The 21,143-nt window shown below is 54.4% G+C and overlaps 1 protein-coding gene across 8 annotated transcripts in view; it reads right to left on the reverse strand.

Annotated features, from left to right (window-relative positions):
* Positions 1-702: 702 nt before the first annotated feature.
* The window catches only part of SLC43A1 (solute carrier family 43 member 1), a 32,586-nt gene continuing 12,145 nt past the window's right edge, over positions 703-21,143 (reverse strand). For all 8 annotated transcript variants that reach the window (XM_042905514.1, XM_042905521.1, XM_042905515.1 and 5 more), the window contains 13 exons: positions 15,049-15,226; positions 14,895-14,950; positions 14,683-14,759; positions 12,294-12,386; positions 10,531-10,664; positions 8,769-8,947; positions 7,525-7,671; positions 7,394-7,429; positions 7,018-7,156; positions 4,957-5,098; positions 4,623-4,696; positions 2,057-2,180; positions 703-982 (listed from right to left, as the gene is read on the reverse strand). In XM_042905514.1, coding sequence (XP_042761448.1) covers positions 836-982; positions 2,057-2,180; positions 4,623-4,696; positions 4,957-5,098; positions 7,018-7,156; positions 7,394-7,429; positions 7,525-7,671; positions 8,769-8,947; positions 10,531-10,664; positions 12,294-12,386; positions 14,683-14,759; positions 14,895-14,950; positions 15,049-15,226 — 1,526 coding nt within the window. In that variant the 3' untranslated portion in view covers positions 703-835. The remainder of the gene's footprint in view (positions 983-2,056; positions 2,181-4,622; positions 4,697-4,956; positions 5,099-7,017; positions 7,157-7,393; positions 7,430-7,524; positions 7,672-8,768; positions 8,948-10,530; positions 10,665-12,293; positions 12,387-14,682; positions 14,760-14,894; positions 14,951-15,048; positions 15,227-21,143) is intronic.

Below are 21,143 nucleotides of genomic sequence, written 5' to 3' on the forward strand. Positions count from 1 at the left end.
CAGGAAGGATGGCCTCATGCATTTGCCAGCAAAGAGGGCCTGTAAAGGAGAGACATATGGATTTGAGACATATGGATATGGATTTGCCCCACTCGGGCAACTAAGGAGTGTATCTCTGGGCACAGGTGACTTCAACCCCTAGGCCCACCTGGCCCCCCGGAGGCATTCCAGATGGTGACTGAACCTAGCCAGTTAAGGTACAGAATGGTTCCTTAGTTCCTAGGTGCCTTGTCTCTCTGAGAATGTGTGAGGCATGGGTTTCTAAGGCCCTATCGGCCCCTTCCCGGCACCTCGGACCGAGGCAAACACATTGTTCTTCTGGCCTCATGTGGTTAGGAGGTCATGTCCCCGTAACTGTTCCACTTGAGGCGTCGAGAAATGGAGGGCCTTTCACGAGAACAGCAAAGCAAATGCTTTGTAGATTATAAACGCAGATGCATAATGGAATAAGGTAAGAAATTAATCAATAATCAAAGGGTATGTGGGAACTTTACGAGAAAATCGCCACGTTATTTCTTAAAGGTTGACTACACGTAGGAACATTTTTAAAATTAGGCGATGTTAGAAAAACATAGATGACGAATGCTCCAAGGAAATCACTAGCACATATCGTGCCACGTCTGCTACAATAAATCGGCCAGTTCAACACACTGCTGTTGTCTGTGTCCGTTTTTATTTTAGTTTTTTATTCTAGTTTTGTTTTATTTTCACTTTTTCGCCAACGCCGTTCATCCTTCCGGGAACCCCTGGACCTGCTGGAGCCGGACTCCGGCAAGGCATTCCCTTTGGTAGCTCAGGCCTTGGCCTGTCATCCGGGTCCCTTGGCTGCAGGGGTCTAGGCAGTCACCTCGGAGCTTCCAAGCACCTTCTTTGGGCCCTCCCAGTCGGTGGCGTACTCCCTCTGGAGCTGGGCACGGTAGTAGAAGAGGTAAGAAGGCAGCAGGAATCCCAGGAGTGAGAATAACAGGAGGCCCAGATTCACCTTTAGGGCAAGGAGAAAGACAAGAGTCAAACAGGTACCCGCTTCCCCGCATCGCCCTCAAGGGCCCTCCCATTTAACCTTCAGCAGAGAGGAGAAGGCAGCCATTTGTACTCAGGTCGTGGGCCACAATGATAAATATAGCTAGCGCTTCCAATGTTCAGTCACTGTTCCACCAATATCTCATTTAATGTTCAACGACCTCGTAAAGTTTCTTAGCCTAGTTGGAACCCTGGCTGAGGCTGGTGCCCACACCAGCTGACGCCCTCTGGGGAGCTACTGAGGCAGTCTGGGCTACTTTCTGACATGGAAGCTTCTGGGCTGGGAACCATGACCTCTGAGGATGCTGACAAGGGGATCCCATTGCGGGTGCTGAGAAGAGACTCGAAGGCAGTTAAAGGAGCCAAGGCACGCAGCTGGAGGACAGGAGGCCCAGGGCAGTGGCCCTCACGTGCACTGGGCCACGGTCCACACCCGGCTCTGCCTTTCTCGCTGTGTGACTTTGGGCAAATCGCCATGACTCTAAGTCCCTCCTCAGGGCTGTCAATACCTGGTGAGCATTCACTAAAGGGTGGCTACGCTTTCTCCATCATTCTTGTGGGAGAAAGATTATGGGACAGGTGGCCCCACAGGGCAGACAGAAGGTCAGCTTTAGGGAGGCAGATGTCAGTTCTGGGTAAGGAAAAGCCCTTCTGACCATACCAATGGCTGCTGCCCCATCACTGAGGGTGTTGAGAGGGTTTGTTGGAACCCCTTTCCAGAGGTGCTGGAGAAAGGATCCATGCACTGGGTGAAACTGGACTGCATCAGAGCTAGGCCACTTCACAAGGCACCCGGAGGCTTAGCACAAAGATACTCCTGGGCCCAGGGTGAGGGATGCTGATGCGGCTGGCTGGGGAATCTGTATTTTTAACGTGCTGTGACGGGTTGTGAGGGACAGCCAGCTGGGGAGCCCCCAGATCAGAGACCTTCAGTCTGAGAGATGAGTGAGGGATTCTGTCACCTCGAAGCCCCTCCCCCTCAGCCCCCTGGAAAGGGGCTCCTGCTCTCCACCCCCACGCCACCCGCAGTTCTCACCCAGAAGGGCTCTCCTTTCAAGGGTCCCACCATGGCCATGAAAAGCGGCTGCTGGAGCAGGGCAAACACGGCACTGATGAGGGACTGCAGACCCGTCAGCGTCCCAAAGTGGTTGGACGGGAACCTGTCAAGAAGAGGTAGGCCAGTTAGGACGGGCACGTGGCCCTCTCCAGTCCAGCCCCCTGTGCCAGACTCCCCCCCCCCACCCCCAGGTTAGGCGGGCAGGGTGGAACTTAAGAGCCTCTTTGCAGGGCACCTGGGTGGCTCAGTCAGTTAAGCATCCGACTCCTGATTTCGGCTCAGGTCGCGATCTCAGTTTGTGAGTTCGAGCCCCACATCGGGCTCTGTGCAGACAGTGTGGAGCCTACTTGGGATTCTCTCTCTCTCTCACTTGCTCTCTGCCCCTCCCCCACTTGTGCACGCACACGCACGCTCTCTCTCCCTCCCTGTCTCCAAATAAATAAATAAATAAACTTTAATTAATTAAAAAAAAAAAGCCTCTTTGCCTGTGCTTTCTGGACTCTGCCTCAAAGCTGTGTGCTGCGGCAGCTGTTTGCTGCCTCAAAGCTGTGTGCTGCTGTGCCTCAAAGCAATGCTGCGGATTGCTGTATGCAATCTCTCGGAGACCCACTTCCTCCACTAATAACCGAGATAGCACTGACCTCGCTAGGCGGTTCATTTATTCTTTTGACAAGGATTCACTGAGTTCCCACGTGCCAGGTGCCATTCTAAGGTGCATGCACATTCAGCACTGAACCGAACCCTTGTAGAGGTAGCTTTCTGGTGGGGCCGGTGTCAGTCAGACAACGAGCAAGATACACACATAGATTGTTGGCTGGTGAAGGGAGCCAAGGAGAGACGTAGGGTGGAGAAAGCAGGTGGGGGCGTCCAGGGGGCTGCCACCGTGGACAGGATGGCCAGCAGAGGCCTCACTGACAAGGGGACCCTGGGTACGGACCTGGAGAAGGTGAGGTAACTGTGGGCCTTGCAGCTATCTGGAGGGAGACTGTTCTAGAAAGGGGGAACAGGAAGTGCAAATGGCCTAAGTAGGGGACACACTTGGGGTTTCTGAGAAATGAAGAGGCCGCAGCAGAGTGAGAGAAGGGGGAAGGGGGGTGAAGAGAGCAGACAGGGCCCAGGGTGGGGGAGTGGGGGAGCTAGAACTTGTAGGGCCTGTTAAGCCATAACAAAGCCTCTGGCTTTTTCTCAGAAACAAGGCAGGAAGCCATGGAGTGACAGAAAAAGACTTATGTCCCAGCAGGTGTCTCCAGCCCCTGTGTTAAAAATAGACCAAGGGAGGGGGCACCTGGGTGGCTCTGTCGGTTAAGCATCAGACTCTTGGTTTCAGCTCAGGTCATGATTTCATGGTTTGTGAGTTTGAGCCCTGCATCAGGCCCCATGCTCACAGCACAGAGCCTGCTTGGGATTCTCTCTCTCCCACTCTCTCTGCCCCTCCCCTGCCCGCTCTATCTCTCTCCAAATAAATAAATAAACTTAAATAGACCGAGGGAGGCGAGAGCAGATGCAGGGACCCGGCCAGGAGCTGCTGCGCCCAGCCAGGGCAGGGGGGTGGCGGTGGAGACAAGGAGAGGGTCGCATTTGGGGTCTGTGGACAGCGGGACCGCGGAGGCTAGACATGGAGCGTGAGGAAGGGAAGAGCCAAGGCTCACTCCAAGGCTCCAGCCTGAGCAGGTGAAGGAGACGGGCTGCCCTCTGCTGACCCTGGTCAGGTGTCCTGCACCACGCCTGCCATTGAAGAAGCCCCTGGTAACGGTGACAACTGTCACTGCCGTTGCTCATTACACACCCCGGGGAGTCCCTCAGCAGCGCTGGCAGTGGAAACCAGAAGGGTGAGGGGAGAGGGAACCGGGGGCTGCTCCAGATGGAGCAGGAGAGTCATAAGGCAGGCTGCAATCTGGAAATTTCTACAGGGCTGACGGGGGAGAGAGGAGAGCAGACGTAGGACCAAGGCACGTGGGTTGGGGGCGGGGGGGGCTCAGTTGGTTAAGCATCCAACTTCGGCTCAGGTCATGATCTCACGGTTCCTGAGATCGAGCGCTGCGTTGGGCTCTCTGCTGTCAGCACAGAGCTGGTTTCGGATCCTCTGTCTCCTTCTCTTTCTGCCCCTCCCCAGCTTGTTCTCTCTTTCTCTCTTTCTCAAAATAAATAAACTTTAAAAAAAAAAAAAGAAGAAGAAGGAGAAGGAGAAGAGGGAGGAGAAGGAGAAGGAGAAGGAGAAGGAGAAGGAGAAGGAGAAGGAGAAGGAGAAGGAGAAGGAGAAGGAGAAGGAGAAGGAGAAGGAGAAGAAGAATCCTGGCTTCCTCTAAGGGAGGACCCCCTGGTGGCAGGCTACCTTTGAAGAGGCAGGGACCCCACCACCCAAGATGAGATGCCGGGAGAGGGCAGCCCCACCACCAGCCCACCAGGTGGCCTCCCAGTTCCCCACCGACTCCAAGAGGTCAGCACTCCTGGGAGGCAGCGGAGAGGGGCATGACGGGGTGGGCGGGGCCATTTCGACTCTGCTCGGGGATTCTTCGGGTTTTGGGGGAGGAAGCGGCTGACTCACACTGCAGCGTAGAGGCTCCCGCAGGCTGAGTGGAAGAAACCTCGAACCACGGTGTGCAGGATAAAGGTCACGTACTGAAACCAAGAAGAGAGAGGGAAGAGGTGAGAGCAGGTGTGGAGGCCGGAGGCAGGATGGGGAGGGTGGCCGGCGACACGAAGCCGCGTGGAGCCCTTGCCCACCCGATCCCTGGAATACCCCCCCGGGGGGCCCCAGAGACCCAGAAGACAGACCCAGAGGACAAGAACCTGGCGTCCTGGAAGGCAGGCATGGGGCGAAATGGCCCTTCGGAGGGGTCCTGGGAGGCAGGGAGACGGGGGAGGACAGAGGTGGGTACCTGGAGGTGTAAGCTATTGACGAGGCAGGTGACACCAAACCCCACCAACAGAAAGTTGGTCAGGGTGAAGGCGTTGATGGCATTGGTGATCTTCTGGATCTTGCGGTAGCGCGGTCTGGCCGACCTGGTGGCGACCCCATCCCTGAGGAGAACAGGATGTCACCGGCTGCTGCCTCCACGTCCCCAGCAGCTGCCTGGTTCCCCGCCTGGCCTTCCCCTCTTCTCCTGGGCCTCTGCCGTGGGGGCGACAAAGGCAGCAAACCACTCCCCCAACCCTGTGTTCCTCAAAGCGTGGCTCCCCCACCTTTTACCCCAGCATCACCTCAGGGCTTTCTTTAAAATGCAGATTCCAGGCTCCCACCCCAGAATCTCAGAGGCTGGGCCCAGGAAGCTGCATTCTGACAAACAGCCCAGGCACGTCTCACGCACACTGAAGCCTGAGAATCAAGGATAGGAAGGAAGGTGGCGAACCGGAAGCTCTCACACTGTCTCCAATCGGACGCCTCTATGGAAGCATCTCTGCCCATCAGCCTGGACAAAAGTAGATGCCACTCCGGGGACAGCAGATTGGCCCCGGACTACCCAGCAGGCCCCTCTCTGGCACACTCCAGGGGAGAGGCCAGCAGGCCGAGATGCTCATCTATCCTAGACAGATGACCCTGCCATCAGGGGCCATGGGCAGGGTGCCCGGGCTGGAGTACCGATGCTGGGGAGGGAAGCCACGAGATTGTTCCTTAGCTGCCTTCTCTCCTGTCCTCTCAGGACAAACAGGAACTATTTGGATTAACACAGAAAGAACCCAGAAGACCCGGGCTCAAGACCCAATTGTGGTCTCCAGCCAACAAGATGGGCCTCATTGGCCCCACCTCCTGCTACCCATGTCCTGTGTAGTCCCGTCCTACACTGTACCAGTTACTCTGGACGACCCACAGAATATGACAGAAACAATGGAATGTCACTTGTGAGATTTTGCTGTGAAGGACACAGAAGCTTCTGTCTTTGTCTCCCTCCCTTAGACCCCTTGCTGGGGGAAGCTGTTCTGTGGTGAGCAGCCCTCGGGACAGACCCAGGTGGAGAGGGGCCAAACCTCCTGCCAAGAGCCACCTGAGTGAGCTCAGGAACAGATTCTCTGACCTCGGTCAATATCTCAGACATCTGTAGGCCTGGCTGACAGCTGGAGAGCCTGCGGTGGTCTGAATGACTGTGTCCCCCCGAAATTCACATGCTAAAATCCTCATGCCCAACCTGGCAGTATTAGGAGGTGGGGGTCTTGGCGGGTGATTAAATCACGAGGGGAAAGCCCTCATTATGGGATTCGTGCCTTTATAAAGGAGGCCCCACGGAGCTCCCTATTCCTTAGGCCATGTGAGGACACAGCAAGAAGATAGCCGCCCAGAAGAAGGTCCTCGGTCAACCACTGGCTCCCTGATCTGAGGCTTCCAGGCTCCAGAACGGTAATAAGTAAGTGTCTATTGTTTTTAAGCCACCCAGTGTGTGGTATTTTGTCACACCAGCCCAAACAGACTCAGACAGACAGACCCTGAGCCAGAACGCCCAGCTAAGTCATTCCCAGATTCCTGACTCAGAAACTATACCAGACAAGAAACGTTAGCTGTTTAAAGATGCCCAGCTTTGGGGCTAATCTGTGATACAGCAATAGATGCCTGATATTCCAACTCTCTCTCTTTCTAGCCATAAGAAGGCTTTTGAGTATACCCTTTACAACATAGGTTCCGGAACATGCTACTACGAGCTGTGCGATCTTGGGTAAGTTGCTTAACCTTTCTGCGTGTCAGCTTTGTGAAGTGAGGATAACATACCTCCCTCAGAGAGCTGTTGTAGGACTCCGTAAGACAATGCAAGGTGCCTAGTGCACGGTCAGCACTCGACCTCAGCTATCCTTATGATCAAGTGAGCTATGCCCACCTTAGCCTTAGTTTCCTCATCTGTAAAATGGGGAGATATTCCTGCTCTCCCAGGGCTCTCGGGAGAAGGAAATGAGAAGCCGGGTGTGAAAGCACATGAAAAACAAAAAGCTGTCACCATCCCTATACAGGTCACCTGGCGTTTCCGAGGGCACTGCCCTCAGTGGGGGCGTCCACACAGTCCTTGATCCGCCAGTCCATGATGTAGCCAATGAGGGGGCAGGTGAGAAGGCACAACAGCTGCATGGCCCCAAAGATGGAGGAGTAGAACCCAACTGGGCAGGACGGGAAGAGAAGTGGAGTCAGGAGCTGGCACGAGCAAGGCCAGCAGCCCGGTGGGCACTGTCACCCACTTCCAGTGTAGGAGAAGCAGTGCCAGAATAGCCCCCCTCTGACCCCCAGATTCTCAGATGCCCCAAATGCCCAGAGTTACAAGGCTGGGCCCAGGCTCCCTGTGGAGTGGGCACCAGTGGGGCGGGTGTGGGCCAGGCCCCCAACTTCTATCCCCCTACCTGTCTCTGCCGCCCTTTTTCTCAGGATGTCCGTCTCTGTTGGGGGGTGGGGGGAGAAGCCAGAGTGAGAGGAGCCCGCCAAGGTGACCCTCCTGTGCCCCCAGCCCCCAGTGGGCTCAGCAGCACCTCACCATGCTCCTGACCACCAGTCACGAGGTACTCCAGCATCTTGTTCATGGCGGCCATGTAGAAGATGACCCTCAGCTGGGTCATGCCCATGGTGAGAAGGCTCCACAGGAAAATGGGGGAACAGAGGCTCTGGCGGAAGGGGACAGACTCTGGAGAGACAGCAGAGGGCGCCCCTGAGCCCCAGATCTTCCATTTCCCTCCAACTGTCCCAGCTGATGCAGTTCTAGAGGGGCTCAGCCACTCACTGAGTGACTCTCAGGGGATTGGTTCCTTCAGAAACGAGGGCTCAGATTCACTGGCCTCCAAGTTCTTGCCCAGTTTAATACTGATCTCAACAGAACGTTTTCAGCTGCCCGCTGGGTGTATACCTCGGTGTGGTAATAACTCTAGCTACTATTTATTAAGCACCTTCCCATTTACCAAAAGTGAACAACAACCCTGTCCTCGGCACGTTCTGCAGATGAGGAAATTGACCCAGTGACTTGCTCAAGCTCACAGGGCTGGAAGCTGCAGGTCGGCTGGACTCAGCTCATGGCTGCCACCACTCTGCCACGGGAGGCTCCGCGGGGGTGGGGGTGGGGGGTCATACCCTCACGACTGCACAGCCTTGTGCCATTTACAGAGCTGCCATATCCACGGCTCCGTTTAAGCCTCACAGCTAACTTCCCCCTCCAGTGCGCATGATGACTGCTAGTTTCAGAGATAAGGAAAGCCAGAACAGGCTTAAGTGATCTGCCCAAGTCACACGGCCTGCAACTGGGGAGCCGGACTCCCCATCTCCTGACTCCAGGGCAGGTGCACCTGCCGATCATCTGGGAGCTGACACCTTGGGAAGCGGCTCAGGCAGGTGGCTGCAGATCCTCTTCCAGCCAGCAGGGGGAGCCAGCCAGCCGGGCGCTGGAGGGCCTCGCAGCTGGCTCAACCTGGCGGCACCTGATGCAAGGGGCTCAGAGGCTGTAGCCCTGATGAAACCAACCGTCCCACAGGCCTGGAGATCCTGTCCCATTCTGGAAGCTCCTCCCCCCCTCCTTCACGCAGGAATCCAACAGAGTACCCCCGAGTCTGAACTTGTAGAGTTCTCTGAGCTCTGATTTCCCCTCATTCTGTAAATGGGGATCAAACCTCACCTATTTACATCATGGGGTGTTGGGTATAGAGCACAAGGGGAGAGAACGAGTGCTCACTAATAAGCATGAGGACCCACCCCACCTGTCACCCAAGGCTGGCCCCTTGACCAGACACTCACTCTCAGGAGGGCTTTCTGAGATGCCACGAACATCCTGGGATGAGATGAAGACTTCAGCCCCGTCCTCCAGGCTGGGGGCCTTCTGGCTCAGCCGCTGGCCCACAATGGTCACATGGGTGTAGAAGCGGTCACCTGTCACCTTGTGATCGAGGGCCAGTCCGCTGAGCTTGATCTTCTTCCTGCCAGCAGCCGGGCCAGGGAATGTGGGAACCAGCCACGCAGAGCCCACCCTCGACAGCCTGCCCAAGGGGTCCATCCCAGTCTGCCCTAGGGGTGCCGTGCAACCCTTTACCTGGTGCTGACATGCCCACTGACAAGCTGCCTAGTGCAGGCTCGCATCTGTCACTCAGAACCTGGGCCAGGGGCCAGCTTAGCACCCAGTAAGTGAAGGGTGGGCGAGTCCTTTTTCACTTGGGCTGTTGCCATGGAGGCAGCATTAAGAATTCAGACTCTGGAGGGGCACCTGGGTAGCTCAGTTGGTTAAGCGTTCCACTTCGGCTGAGGTCACGATCTCACCGTTGGTGAGTTGGAGCCCCATGTCGGGCTTTGTGCTGACAGCTCGGAGCCTGGAGCCTGCTTTGGATTCTCTGTCTCCTTCTCTCTGCCCCACCCCTGCTTGCACTCTGTCTGGGTCTCTCAAAATTGAATAAATGTTAAAAAATTAAAAAAAAAAAAAAAAGAATTCAGACTCTGGAGGGGCGCCTGGATGGCTCTGTTGGTTAAGCGTTCAACTTCGGCTCAGGTCATGATCTCACGGTTTTTGAGTTTGAGCCCCACGTTGAGCTGTGTGCTCACAGCTCAGATTCTGTGTCTCCCTCTCTCCCTGCCCCTCCCCCACTCCGTCCCTCCCTCTCTCTCTCAAAAATAAATAAACATTAATAAAAAAAAGTTTTTTTAATGCTTATTTATTTTTGAGAGACAGAGAGAGACAGAGTGTGAGCGGGGGAGGGGCAGAGAGAGAGAGAAAGACACAGAATCTGAAGAGGCTCCAGGCTCTGAGCCCTCAGCACAGAGCCCAACGCGGGGCTCGAACTCAAGCCGTGAGATCATGACCTGAGCTGAAGTCAGACGCTCAACTGACTGAGCCACCCAGGCGCCCCCAAAAAACTTTTTTAATAAAAACAAACAAACAAACAAAAAACCAAAGAATTCAGACTCTGGAGTCAGAGAGCCTGGTTCCAATCTTTAATTTGCCCCCTTCAGTGGTTGGACTTGAGGAAAGTCACTTTGTTCCCTGAACTTCTGTTATGAATGGAGTTAATAAAAGAACCCACTAACAGGACTGTGGAGGGTGGTAGGACTGCTAAGCACAGGGCCTGGCCCGAAGCAGACACTCAAATATCAGCTTTTTGACAGGCACCCCATGTGCTTCCTTGTGGAACATCTCCCCTGACCCCACTGAACTGATAGGGGGTGGGGAAAAGTCAGCATTCAGGCTGTCCTACAAAGGGTGGGGTATTTGAGTCTTTGTATCACCCTCCTAGGACCGTATGACACATGGCACTGTTGCTGGGGTCCCTCCTACTCTGTTCCCGTCCTCCAAACTCAGAAAGAGTAACAGTGGCGGTGTTTTGACCGCCCGTTATGTGCCACGTCTACTCAAATGCTTGTCGGTGGGGAGGATCACGCCCATTGTACAGATGAGAAAGCAGAGGCCAAAGCTGATTCTGTCCATTGTATTACTGCCCCCCACTCCCCACCCACCCCTCCCTCCACAGGGAGGGGAGTCCCCCTCATCACACAGCCCTCCACAGCCACTCACGTGTAGTTGACTTCCTCGGGAGCAGGAAAGGCTTCGCTGGGCCAGTTGAGGGCACAGTTCAGAAAGATGAGGCAGGCCAGGCCCGACCACGTGAACATGATGACCACGAAGGACACGCCAGCGTCATAGATCAGCTGTGGAAGGAGGGGCAGGCCCATGGGCCACCTGGCCTCACCTCTCCCAGCCCAAGGCAGAGCCCAGGCCTCAGGGACCCTAGACAAGGTCTCTTCTACCCCATTCCTTGCGCCTGATTTGCAGATGGGAAGTGGAGGCTGGAAGTTAAGAGACCCAGGAGACCACCATCCTCTCCCCTTTTCACCCCAGCCCCGTAACGAGACGTGAAGTAATCCCCCCCCCCGCCCCGGGTGCTGAAGGTCTTTGGAATGTCAATTATTATCGGAAAAGGGCACACAAGCCTGCCTGTGACTCCACGCACATGTTGGCTTCCACACAAACATGCCATTGCATTTTATGTACAAAAGAGAAAAAGTAATGCTCTAGGTTTACCAGGCCTGTGTGTATCTTGCCCCTTCCTGGCACCTTCCCTGAGGGAAAGACAAACCCGACCGAGAAGCCTTATCTCACCTTTCACAGGTGTTCCCAGGGAGGACAACTGGGAGCGTGGGCGTGTGCGCATGTCCAAGAGCACTGCCCAAGGCCTTCCAACCCAAGTGGGCTGGGAACTGATTGGGATTCTGTGCCAATGCGTCAGCCCTCTACTGGGGAAGCCAGGTACCTAGAGATGGTGTCCCTGCTCTTGTCCTCCCTGCCTGGGACGACTGACATCTGCCCCCTCCTCAGGCTCCTGCCCAGAGCTCCAGTGCTGCCTGGGAAAATTTCTGCTCCTCCTCAGCCTTGGGCCTTGAGGCTCTCTTCTTCTCTGGGGGACAGGACAGAGCTTCAAAGAACCACATCTCCAAGTGAGTGGGTGTTAAGATCTGCCTCCTCAAACCCCTCCCACCCCCCATGCCTGCTGCTACCTGAACAACTGACGGCCACTTCCACCCATGCACTCTCAAACTCCTTTGGGGGCACCCAGCAAGTGCCTCCTAAACTAACAAACTTCACTGCCCATGGTGGAATCTGAAGGGCATCCTATGGCCCAGTTGAAAGCACGCTTTGCTATCATTTGATATCAGAGGAAGGCGTGAGGCCCCAAGCTTGCCCCCAAGCTAGAACTCAGGCCTTCCGGCTCTAATTCTGCCAGGCTGATTTGTTCAGGCTGTAGCCTGATATGGACTAACTTCATGACCTTGGACCAAGGCAACAAGCCTCTCCAGGGCAGGTGAAGGAAATGTGGCTGGAAAAGTGGTTGAGGCCAGAGAGATCAAGGGCACTGAATGTCTGTAAAGAGGACGGAGGGACTTGATTCTGTTAGTGAAGCAGGGCAGGTGTGTGAGCCAGGCCTCCAACTAAAATCATTCTGGAAGTCACGTGAAGGACAGACCAGAGAGGGGAAAGGTCCGAGGCAGGGAGACCAGCTGGGAAGGCTTGAGCTAGCCCAGAAGAGAGGACGAAGGCCTGGCCTAGGATGGCAGGAAAGGAAAGGAGGCAAGCAGGGAGACCCATCGGCCAGCGGCAATGCCTGGGCCTCTCCCATGACACTTCAGTGCTTGCCCCACGGTGGTGGAGCCTGACCTCTGCCTGGCAGGAACAACGGTTCCCAGGCATGCCAGCCACTCACCCAACGCCACCTAGTTTCTCTAGGCAAAAAGAAAACCCAGGTGACCTCACTGGTCCCCCGCCCCAAACAGGTCCAATACCTTGATTCCTGGGAACGTGATGGCAGAAGAGGCGTAGGAGCCGATCATGAGGGCCATGAACGTAGACCGCAGGTTCCCAAACATGTTGGGCAGCTGAGGGCGGGAAGCAGTACCGGTAAGCTGAAGGACCCTGACACTGCCCAGGGTACCCCTGGCCCAGTCAATGGGACTAAGCCTCGATGCACCCCACCCCGCAGCCCTCAAAGTGAGCTCCAGGAACACCAGCCTCAGGAGAGGCAACAGAAAAGCTCAAAGGCAAAATCACGGGAAATTGGCTAACACCCTCCCTCCCACAGACTCCCAATGCACTTGAGCATCTCAACGGTTCCCAGAAGTGCCCTCAAAGAACGCTTTTGTCAATTCCGCTCGAGCCCAGGGTTTCCCAAGTTAGTTGTTTGTGGAGCCCTTCTGTTTTGTGACGCCTCTTAATAACCCACGGAATGGGTGTTTAAGAAACACTGATCTAGCACAACTCATTTGACAGATAAGAAAACTGAGGCCCAGTGAGGGAAAGAAATGTACTCAAGTTCACAGAGCTCCTTAATGACTTTCTCCCCTGTTCTGGCAACCCCAGCTCTATCCCGGACCCCAAGGCTGTGACCATGGCTGGCTCTGTAATGAGCCCTCCTGGGTGGCCCCAAAGGCACAAGTCACAGGAGGTGCCAGGGAGGGAAGGGCAGATGTAAAGGAGGGGGCAGGGGCAGGCCAGGTGACCAGGAGAAGTGGCTCTGACGCGCACAGCAGGCCAAGAATCGCCACCAGGAGAGAACTGATCATATGTTCTGCTCTCTGGCCTGAGCCAGGCCCTCCGGGGAGGAGAAAGCAAAGTCATGCTGCCCTTTGTGTACATCCCCCTCTGGCCCCACCATCCCACCCCCCCCCCCCAGGTCAACAGAGCCCATAGCTGGGAAAGGCCTTAGATGCCACGCAACACTTCAACCCTCTCCACAGAGAAGAAAACCCGCAGAGAGCGGAGTCCTCCACCAACTTCCAAGCGGCTGTGAAAAGGGGGTGGGACCAGGCTGACCCCCGCTGGGGTAGAGGTTTCCCAGGCACCTGGTATCTGCAAGGCACGCTGCCAAGGACACCAGGGAAAGTGCCAGGGAGAGCTGCCCGGACCCCTGGCGCCCCCGCCCCAGGGTCTCAGGGGCGCTTGTCTCGGCCCAGCAGGGCGGCGCCGGGGTGGGGGGGGAGGGCGCGAGGCCGGGCTAACGGGGGCGAGGGGCTGGGCAGCACTGGAGGTCCTGGCGGTCCTGGCTCGGGTCTGTCTTGGCGGGCGAGGGCAGAGGCCCGGGGCGGGGGCGGGGCAGGCGCCGGGCCCTGCCATTGGCTGGAGATTATTGGCGGCGGGGCAGGGGGAGGAGCGGCGGGCGGGCGGCGGGCGCAGAGCCTAGGCAGGCAGGGGCAGGGTCCGAGGTTGCGCACCGCGCAGCGCGGGGCAGGGCAGGGCACAGAGAGGAGAAGGGATCTAGGGCCCCAGCCAAGCTGCACAGCGTGGAGAAGGGGCTTCGCGGAGGGGAGGGGGGGGGGGGCGGGGAGGAAGGGATCCGCTTCCTTGGAGAGTTGTGAAACGTCCCGGGCTGGAATTAAAGGCGGCTGCTGGGTGAGGTGAAATTCAGCCAAAAACACCCAGTTTGGCGGTCAGGACGGGTCAGGGCGGCCCTCATCCGAGATAAACAGCCCCGAGGCTGGCCCAGCCAGGAACCCCTCCCCCACCACACACTCATCAGCCTTTAACCCTTACACTCACATACAGAGACACACACACTTAGAGCAACACACACACAAAGCCACACACATTTGCAGGAGGCTGAGTCATGTGGAAAAAGCTGTTTCTGTAGGTCCAGCACGGTCAAGTGTCGGCAATTTGACGTGGCTTAACCTAATACCCCCATGAACACATTCACCTGCGCACGCCCTTGCCCATCTAGAGCATCACACACACACGCACACACACACGCACACGCTGCTCCTACTGTGTCACTATCTGCCACACTGCCCAGCTTTCTTTTCTTTCCAGCACTTCCGACTACTGACAGAATTTATTAGTTTACTTGTTGGGAGAAGGCTGCCTCTTCGCCCAACCCCGGAACGGAAGTTCCAGAAAGGTGAGGAAGTCGGCAGTTCTGTTTGTGCTGTCCCCCCAGCGCCTAGAACCGAGGCCAGCAGACATTGTGTGCTGGGGACACACGCACCCCCCCAACACCCACACTCTCACACAGCGTCACATCCCCACGGACACAGCCTCACGTCCACCCTCAGTGGCAGCCCGCACACGCCTCTGCTCTGGGTCCACTGGCTCCTCCCTCACCCGCTGTCCCCCTCACTCTCCTCTACTCCCACCCCCACACCAGGGTGCCCCCTGCCAAGCGGGGCCTGTCACACTCACCGTGAGTGAAGAGAACGTTAAGCAGATGCCACCAAAGCCATTCAGGGACAGCGCCAGGAATATCAACGGAGACAGAACTGGGAAGGGGAGAGCGATGGGTCAGGGCATTTGGGGGGCTGTGGGAGGTCAAGGGCAGGAGCCGGGATGGCAGGCGATCTGCCTTCATCCCACCCATTCTTTTCCTGTGGGCGGCGAGAGGTCAAACGACTCACCTCTGGTGTCCCGAGAGGCCAGGGCCATGAGGGCGCAGGACGCGGCGAAGCTGGCACTGTGGAGACCCAGGGAAGGAGAAGGGGTTGCCCGCGAACACCCTGAGCCTCCCCTCCCCCCTGCAGCACCAGCCTTGCCTTCCTGCCCCCCCCTCACCTGCCAACCAGCCGCGTGGGCCGGGGGCCAAAGCGGTCCATGAGGATCCCCAGCGGCAGGGTCGTGGCGCTGAGCACGAAGGAGCCGATGGTGAAGCCCAGGTTGAGCATCTCTTCCTGGCGGTCACAGCTCAGCCACTCCCGCTGCTCATCCTGGGTGGTGTTGGTGGCGTTCTCAGCTGGGGAGGCAAGGGAAGGCTCAGCACGTGACAGCCGGGAGCAGCCGGGCGCAGGAGACAAGGGCCCGGGGTCCGGGGACCTGAGCTCAAGTCCCACGCTTAGGGCTCACTGCCAACCAGGCGACTTTGAGGGTGGCCTAGAGCCACATCTACTCCGGTGAGGACTCGTCCTCAAGGTAAACTGCCCACTTGGAGTCGTGACAAGTTAATAAAAATGGTTAATGGTGAGGGAAGGAAAGTGATTCACTTCACTCAGTGCTCACTGAATCACGAGGTGGTTGCTCCCCTGCCCCCTCTCTGTTACCTAAGCATCACTGCCAAGGGCACACTCAGGGCGCACCAGAGGCAGACAGACCAGGGTCAAAATTGCCACCACCCGTACCAACTGGGCAACCTTGGACAAGTAACTCCCTCTCTCTGAGCCACAGGCCCTTAGCCTGTAAAAGGGAGCAGAAGATGCCTAAGCCAGAAGTTCCTTAGAAGATTCCGCGGGGGGGGGGGGGGGGCGGGGTAGGCTCTGAGATGGCTCAGCCGTTAAGCTTCCAACTTCAGCTCAGGTCATGATCTCATGGTTCATGAGTTCAAGCCCCACATTGGGCTCTCTGATGTCCATGCAGAGTCTGTGTCTGCCTCTCTCTCTCTCTCTCTCTCTCTCTCTCTCTCTTTCTGCAACTCCCCTGCACTCTCGTTCTCTCTCAAAAATAAATAAATGTTAAAAAAAAAAAAAGAGTCAAGACTCTTGATCTCAGGCTCATGAGTTCAAACCCCACATTGGGCAGTGCTTCCGTTAAAAAAAAAAAAGTGAAAAGTGACAGGTGCGATGAAGAGAACAAAACAGGAGGATGTGACGGTGCCTGAGTGCTAGGAGAGGAAGCACCCACCCTCCATGGTGACAATGACTCCTGACTTCAGATATCAGGAGCACACGCAGGCAGCAGAGGGGTGACGTGACCTGTGTGTTAACATAAGGAAGAACACGAGGAAGAAGTCTCAGATCCTGAGTGCTGGCCAACCAGGGCAGGAAACACCTTGGGCGACGGGGAGCTGCCAGGGAAGCTGGGGAGAGTGTCCAGCCCCGTGGAAGAAGCCTGTAGGGTTCAGGCTAGCCCCATCATTCAGTGATTGTCACCAGCACGGTTCAGTTCTCCACCAGGTCTGCCTGCACCGGATATCTGCTGTGTGCCAGGCACTGTGTTGGCACAGTGGGCAAAGTGGGAAGGAATGCAAAGATCATTTAGGCCACAGGCTGCAAACAGGCGACTGGCAGTGGCCCGCACCTGTGTTTTGCTTGGCGTGCAAATTTTAATTGGGTGCGGTTCAAAATCGGAAGTTATCCCATAAACGAGGCACCTGGGTGGCTCAGTTAACCAACTGATCAGACTGTTGATTTCGGCTCAGGTCATGATCTCGTGGTTCGTGAGTTCAAGCCCCGCGTTGGGCTCTGTGCTCACAGTGCAGAGCCTGCTTGGGATTCTCTCTCCCGCTCTCTCTGCCCCTCCCCACTCATGTGCTCTCATCCTTTCTCTCTCTCTCTCAAAAGAAATAAACATTAAAAAAAGGAGTTATCCCATAAAAATCTGGCTTCTCTTTAAGAAGTCGGAAAATCTGGCCATTGCTGGAGCTGAGTGGAGGTCACCCCTTTCTGCCAGGTCTTGCCTTAAAGGGTTTAAGCCACCCAAGTCATCACCTCTCTTTTACCCCCTCAGACATTTGCCACCTTACACCTGCCTTACTTTATTATTATTATTATTAATTGATTATTATGAACTGCCTGGCCCAGTTGGCATCTGAGTTTGCAGCTCCTGAATTAGACACTGATTCTACCCCTCAGTCTTTCACCATCAAACGGCACCTTCTCTCACACAAGTCCTACTAGCTCTCGATTAATTAACACCTACTTTGTGCCAGGCTTTTTCATATGGTATCTGTTTCGATCCTCACAGCCTCCCTACCAAGTGAGTCCAATGACCCCCATGGTATAGATGGCGAGGCTCTGAGAAGCACAGCAATTCTTACAGGAGGGCTTCTGACAGCTTCACACAGCTTCACACAGCTTCTTACAGGAGGGCTTACACTCAAACTCAAGACCGTCTCCAAGGGCCAGCCCAGTCCCGTCCACCCCAGGGCCCCTCTGTCCTGAACACGGCGGCTCAGGACGCTTCCCGTGCCTGTGCTGGTGCTGGCGAGGAGACGTGTTCCTCCACTCATGGAGCAGGACAGCCCAGGGGCCTGCTAGCAGCTCAAAGTCAGTCAACGCATCTGTTGGTCTGGTTTATCCATCAGCCTCTTGTGAGTTTGACCAACACGAGCTGGCTCCTGAGGCCCCACCACTCTGCATGGTTGGATAAAGCCGGATTCCTTGGATAAAGCCAGCCCAACATGCACTTAGAACTCTATCCACGCCAATTACAACAGAAGAGGTCTTTGAAATCCAACTGCCCCGCTTTTATAGGCAAGTAACATGACGGGGTGGGACAGGGAAAATGTACTGAGTTACTGATAGAGCTGAAGCCTTAGAAAAAAACCATGTTTCCCTAATTGTGGTATGCATAACTCCGGATAAGTTAGGAGATGCAGGGAATGGAGTTTGATGTTTCACAGTTATTAGTCATTTCAATGTGTATCTGAAACACATACACATATACATACATATGCGAATGTATTGGAAAAACACGCATACATATGTATGTATGTTGGAGACATGTATGTGTGTGTGTGTGTGTGTGTGTGTGTATTAGACACATATGTATGATGTATGTGTAAGTACAATCAAACCCAACATTCCGAGGATATTACGCTTTAAACTCAGGCCAATTTTTTTAAGTGGGTTGATGTAAAAGGAAGCATTAAGTCAATAGTTCCTAGGACAGAGGAAAGGTAAAATCATGAGGGTGAACTACAAGTGACAAGATCTGTGAAGCCCTGGAAAGCAGGACCACGGGCAAACATTCACCCCTGGAGCCACACAGAGCACATTCAAACCCCGGCTTCACTAGCCGTGCTGCTGAAACTCCGAGACTCTGTTATCCCATCTGTGAAATGGGATGGTGGTAGGCTGCAACCCCGAGAGGCTGGCTGGCTCCGAGGACTGCCGCGTGCGTGCACACACACACACACACACTCACACAATGATCCCATTCTCTGAGTCTCTAGGGATGGGGAGCCCCTCCTCAAGGCCTGAGGTTTCACTTTCCTGCAGCTGACAGTCAGGTTCACCAAAACATCTGTGGGATTGGGCTCTAGCTGGTTGTCCTGCCTATGGCAGGACTGCTCCAGGAGAACTCTAAGCTGAAGGAGGTTGGAAGTGGCTACACTGTTCCTACGAGGACTAGGAGACAGGTCCTGGAGTCAGATCTGGGGTTGAATCCTTGCTCTGCTCATTAGCTGTGTGACCTCAGGCAAGTGGCTTAATTTCTCTGAGCGTCAGCTGTCTCTTCTACAAAACATGGTTAATAGTCATACCTATATCACAGACCTGTTAGGAGGACTGAAGATCTATCTAGCAAACAGCAAAGGCTTGATGAGCTTTAGCCATTGTTTTATTGTTTGGGCACTTTTGCTGGATAAAGAGAAGTTATGTGTTAAGTTGATTTGCCCCTGTCTAAATTCTGAACAACAGAGCCCTCTTCAACCGTGACACCCCTACAGGTGGTTCAACCACTCACCCCAGGGTGTCCCTCCAGAGAGAACAAAAAACACTGAGAAGACAGAGGGTGTGGCCAGGGAGCCCAAAGCCGACCCTAGTGAACACCTTGACCATGAACTCCACATTTGTTAAATGACAGCATTTGGTGCTCACATCGTTGCTCTGTGGCAAGGAGGACGAGGGGGATCCGCTCCGTTTTACAGACTTAGAAGTGGAGATCCAGAGAGGATGGGTGACTGGCTTAAGGTCACACAGCAAATGACAGCAAAGCTGGGTCCGGCACATAATTATGACCCCCACCTGTAGTCCACGTGTTTGCTCTCATTTCATTTTCACAGCGGTCCCAGGGGGTAAGGAGTATCGGTCCCATTTTACAGATGGGATAACGGAGACATTAAGAAAGTGAAGTAAATATCTGAAATAGGTCTAGCAACACACAGAATTGGAAGCCATGCTGCCTGGTTCTTTCCACACACCGTGAGGACACACATTCCTGGTTTGATTGTTCTTGCAACCCTGAGGAGGGAGGCTGGGTCCACAATGAATGAGGCTTCAAGAAGCGGAAAGTAAGCACTTTCGATAGGGCAGCGTGACTGAGGCCAAGAGGGTACAGCACCCTCCCCCCATCAGCCCAATGGCTGACGATTTAGATTTAGGCTGGAGTCACCTGAGGGGGAGGAGGGACACCTTGTGTCTTGCTTTCCAACAACAGACAAATAAGTTCAGAGAAAGTAGGAGGGTTCGCTTTGGTCACCTCTAGGTATCCCAGACAACTGGGGTCAGACACATATTCAGCCTCTGGTCAACTCAAAACACCAAGTGGAAACTTCATACCACAGACAGAAATTACCCGCAAAGGGACCCAAGATCTCATGTTGATTTATTTTTGAGAAAAAGACAGAGTGTGAGAAGGGGAGGGGCAGAGGGAGACAAAGACACAGGATCCGAAGCAGGCTCCAGGCTCTGAGCCGTCAGCACAGAGCCCGACGCGGGGCTCGAACTCACAAGCCACAAGATCATGACCTGAGCCAAAGTCGGACGCCTAACCGACCGAGCCACCCAGGCGCCCCAAAGGGACCCTAGATCTAAATGTAAGAGCTGTAAGTATAAAAACTCTTAGAAGAAAACCTAGGCATAAATCTTTGTGATCCTAGACTAAGCAATGATTTCTTGAACATGAAGCAAGACACAAATGGCAAAGGAAAAGATAGACTGGACTTCCTCAATATTAAAAAACCTTTCATGCTCCAAAGGACACCATGAAGAAGGTGAAAAGACAACCCACAGGGAGGAGAAAAATCTTGCAAATCATGTCTCTCATAAGGGACTTGCACTTAGAATATAAAGAACTCTTTTTTTTTAAATTTTTTTTAATGTTTATTTCTTTTTGAGACAGACACAGAGCATGAACGGAGGAGGGTGAGAGAGAGAGGGAGACACACAATCTAAAGCAGGCTCCCGGCTCTGAGCTGTCAGCACAGAGCCTGATTCGGGGCTCAAACTCACGGACCGCGAGATCATGACCTGAGCCGACGTCGGCCACTTAACCGACTGAGCCATCCAGGCGCCCCAGAATATAAAGAACTCTTACAACTCCATAATAAAAAAGCAAATAACCCACCTTAAAAACGGCCAAAGCATCTGAAAAGACATTTTTCCAAAGAAGATATACCAAGGGCCAAGCAGCACATGAAAAGATGCTAATCATCATCAGCCATTAGGGAATTGCAAATCAAAACCACAAAAAGAGAATATTGTATCCACTAGAATGGCTATAGTAAAAAAGACGAGCAATCATTAGTGTTGGTGAGGATATGGAGAAACTGGAACTCCATACACCGCTGGTGGGAATGTAAAATGGGGCAGCCACAGTGCACCTGGGTGGCTCAGTCCATTAAGCATCTGAATTCAGCTCAGGTCATAATCTCACAGTTCATGAGTTCAAGCCCCGCGTCGGGCTCTGTGCTGACAGCTCGGAGCCTAGAGTCTGCTTCAGCTTCTGTGTCTCCCTCTCTCTCTGCCCCTTCCCCACTTGCTCTCCATCTCTCTCTCTCTCTCTCTCTCTCAAAAATAAATAGATACTAAAAAAAAAAAAAAAAAAAAAAAGGTGCAGCCACCGTGGAAAACAGTCTGGCATTTTCTCAAAGTGTTAACCATAGTTACTATATGACCTAGCAATTCCATTCCTCGATAAATACCTAAGAGGAAGAAAAGCATATGTCCACACAAAAACTTGTACCTAAGTATTCACGGGAGTATCCATAATAGCCA

Source organism: Panthera leo, chromosome D1 (assembly GCF_018350215.1).
Source record: "Panthera leo isolate Ple1 chromosome D1, P.leo_Ple1_pat1.1, whole genome shotgun sequence".
NCBI lineage: Eukaryota > Metazoa > Chordata > Mammalia > Carnivora > Felidae > Panthera > Panthera leo.